The sequence below is a fragment of the Octopus bimaculoides genome, chromosome 1 (assembly GCF_001194135.2).
Source record: "Octopus bimaculoides isolate UCB-OBI-ISO-001 chromosome 1, ASM119413v2, whole genome shotgun sequence".
Taxonomy (NCBI): Eukaryota; Metazoa; Mollusca; class Cephalopoda; order Octopoda; family Octopodidae; genus Octopus; species Octopus bimaculoides.
Window position 1 is genome coordinate 152258997 of NC_068981.1, and position 3107 is coordinate 152262103.

At 35.5% G+C, this 3107-nt stretch overlaps 1 protein-coding gene across 1 annotated transcript in view; it reads right to left on the reverse strand.

The window, feature by feature from the left end:
- LOC106869541 (obscurin) overlaps nt 1–3107 on the reverse strand; it is a gene marked incomplete at its 3' end in the record, with an annotated part of 380350 nt that overhangs the window by 220108 nt on the left and 157135 nt on the right. The window contains exons 49-50 of the mRNA XM_052970280.1: nt 2474–2503; nt 2113–2142 (exon numbers count right to left, since the gene is read on the reverse strand). Coding sequence (XP_052826240.1) covers nt 2113–2142; nt 2474–2503 — 60 coding nt within the window. The remainder of the gene's footprint in view (nt 1–2112; nt 2143–2473; nt 2504–3107) is intronic.

Here is a 3107-nt window from a genome sequence, read left to right on the forward strand (position 1 = left end):
ATATAGGGTGTGTTAAATTTTACGACTTTTTACATTTTCTTTTTCTCGGGAAAAGCTTGATGCATTGGGTAACAGTCAACAGCTTTGGAAATCATAATGATTAACGTAGCAGAGAAAATTTAACTGACAAGGACTGCTGCTAAATGCTTTCTGAACACTGTAAAGACTCATGACATGGACAACTCCAATGGAGACTATTAAGCCGTGACAAGTAGGAAGGGACGCAGAAAGCATTCTGACTGCATTCGCACACCGGAGTTCATGCAACAACTGTAGGACGGTGGAAGAACTGAGCAAGGGAATCCAGGTTTTGGCGAGAGATCGTTACAGTGAAGCTGGCTCTGAATGAGGACTTTTGCTACGATTCGTGCATGAGGCGCAAGGGACAAATTCTGACAGCCAAGGCCAAAGAGAACCGCTTGATGAAAGCGAAGCAGCTCTTGAACAAGTTGAGGTATTCTGTTGAGCCAAGGATGTTATGTTTTTTCTGAGATGAAAAGAACTTCTGCCTGACCAGTTGCATAACACCCAGAACAATAAGTGGCATGCCTGCAATCTATGTCTCATGAAAATCAAATTACTTCAAGTCGTGATAGTATTTGGGTGCGTCCCCAGTGAGAGTGACACATGCCACCACACATGTTTGAACAGGGCCTTCGGCTCAATTCAGACACCTGAGTGAAGGTGCTGGAGATTAAAGCTAATCACTTGCTGGAGAAAATTACTGCTTGAAGGTTATATGTGCAGCAGCAGAATTCAGTTTCTTGCCATCCATCCAGAAAGAGTCAAACGTGGTTGTCAGAAAATGTCTATGACCTCACCAACCCCATTTTCTGGCTTCCTAATTCCTCCGATTATAATCTCATAGATTGCTATGGTGCGGGGCACGGTTGAGAAAGACATCAACTACTCTGTCTGCAACACCAAGGCCGAGTTGTTGGTCAAAGTCAAGAGGTTCGAAGATCTTTACAGGGACTTAATGAAGAACGCATGCGCCAATTTCTAGAACCGCTTTGAGTCCGTGGTGGAAGTTGAGGGCGGGTATTTTGAGTAAATTATTATTTCCTAGCTATAATCTAGTTGATGTTTTTAATTTTTTAAACTACTATTTTTGGATGGGATAATTGGATAATAATATTTAACTGGTATTCATGTGAAGATTGTTTAATATTTTCAAATTGTTACTTGAAATGTATTCACAATTTCGGCGACTATTACTGATACATTGCATAGCATTGCAGGTTAATTATGATAATGTCGAAAATAGATGTATGAACATTAGTATAACACTCGTCTTATGTTACATCAATGAAATCAATTAAATAATATTGCTCTTGAATGTCACACATTTATGCTTTAAATGTTAACAAAATATTTTAGTTAATATGAAAATGGGAAATTTAGAAAGTTTTAGTTCTAACAGTATACGTTATGGTTGTGAGAAACGAATTCTCCTTTCTACTCCTTTCACAATAATCCATATTTGTGACGCATATAAAGGTTAGATCATGTAAATACATTTGTTTCCAACGTTATTAATTTATAGAAAACAATTCGGGTTATGAAAAGAGCAATTTATTTTCACCCATAGAAAACACCATTCCCACATACAAGTATTATAACGAAGAAAAAGGTAATCAATCCATTTCTATATTTATTACGTGAATAGAACATACGATGTATAGAACTGAAATTCGATAATACGATAAAAGCCACTCCACATTGCAATCAAAGCCACATCACATTTTTTAAAAAGAATTACATTAGTTATAGATATTATGAAATGGGCCAGCAGCGTTCTCTTAACATATATGATATGTTACTGAAGCATATATATTTTCTAAAAACTTCAGAACGTCGTTAAATGTAAAAAAAATACGTCTTTTTCTGCCGATGTGCCTTATAAATATTATAAATTACTGTCTCATATACTTCACTGATAAAACAATGTAACGAATATCCACTGATGTTTAGCCAAACAAGTGTGAGAAACACTTATTGTTACTCAACAACAGATGATAAATCAAGAAACAACACAAAAATATCGGACATCGAAATGAAACTCGTCGACAAGCAGAAGCAAAATCTATTCTAGAATAATCTTCCACTTACCAACTGTAGATTCTACCTCGGAACGTGTTTCTATGTAATTGAAAGGATAAATACATATCTCAGTTACATCAAACAGAACAAATAATACTAATTATATTGGTTGATTCGACACTATTATCATGTTTATAAAATCAGTTTATTTCGAAATAATTTCAAAAGTTAAAAATTTTGTGTATGCTAGGTATACTTTATGTATTCTATATAAGAACACTTTATTTGTTTGAGATATTTCCAAAAAGTTATTTAACGGATGATGTGTCCACTATGAAAAAGACGATTGAATTTCAATTTAGTAAACAAATATCTTAGGAAAATAGAGATATTTAATATTTTACGCTGATATGAAGGACTTTTAGCTTACCTGTGCGAGTTACTTGTTCCGTTACAACTTCTGTAGAATTAATTAAATATGTGGTTAAATGCTGTTCTATATTTTAGAAATGTGGAATTCTGTACATTATTTACATTATTTACATTGGACGGATATGTGTCCTCATCTTGTTTGTTGTTACCACAACATTTCGGCTGATTTACTCTCCAGCCTTCATCAGGTAACCTGATAGAATTTTGAACCCAACCCTGGGTTCTCATACCTAAGGAATTTTTTCTGATGTTATTATTATTATAGCATCATATGCCCACGACATATAGCGTAATGGTTAAGAGTGCAGGCTACAAAGTATTATTTGATCCTTTCATCCACACGATTTTCACTAAGAAAAAGAACTCAGATTTTTTGCGTGGAATCAAATATCCTGACCTCATAATATGCTGCAAATCCTTTATTTTGGTTCAGAATATACGAGGGAGGGGACCCCCCTCCCATCCAAGAATCATTGCAATTTTTTTTTCGTTCAATGAATTCCGTTGACCTCCTAATACACTACAAAACTCAGTTTGGGGTCCAGTAAACTGGGTGAGGTGTGGTGGAAGCCTCGGAAATTTCACCCCCACCCCACCCCATTGATCTTTTCACCCGCACGATTTTCAATAAG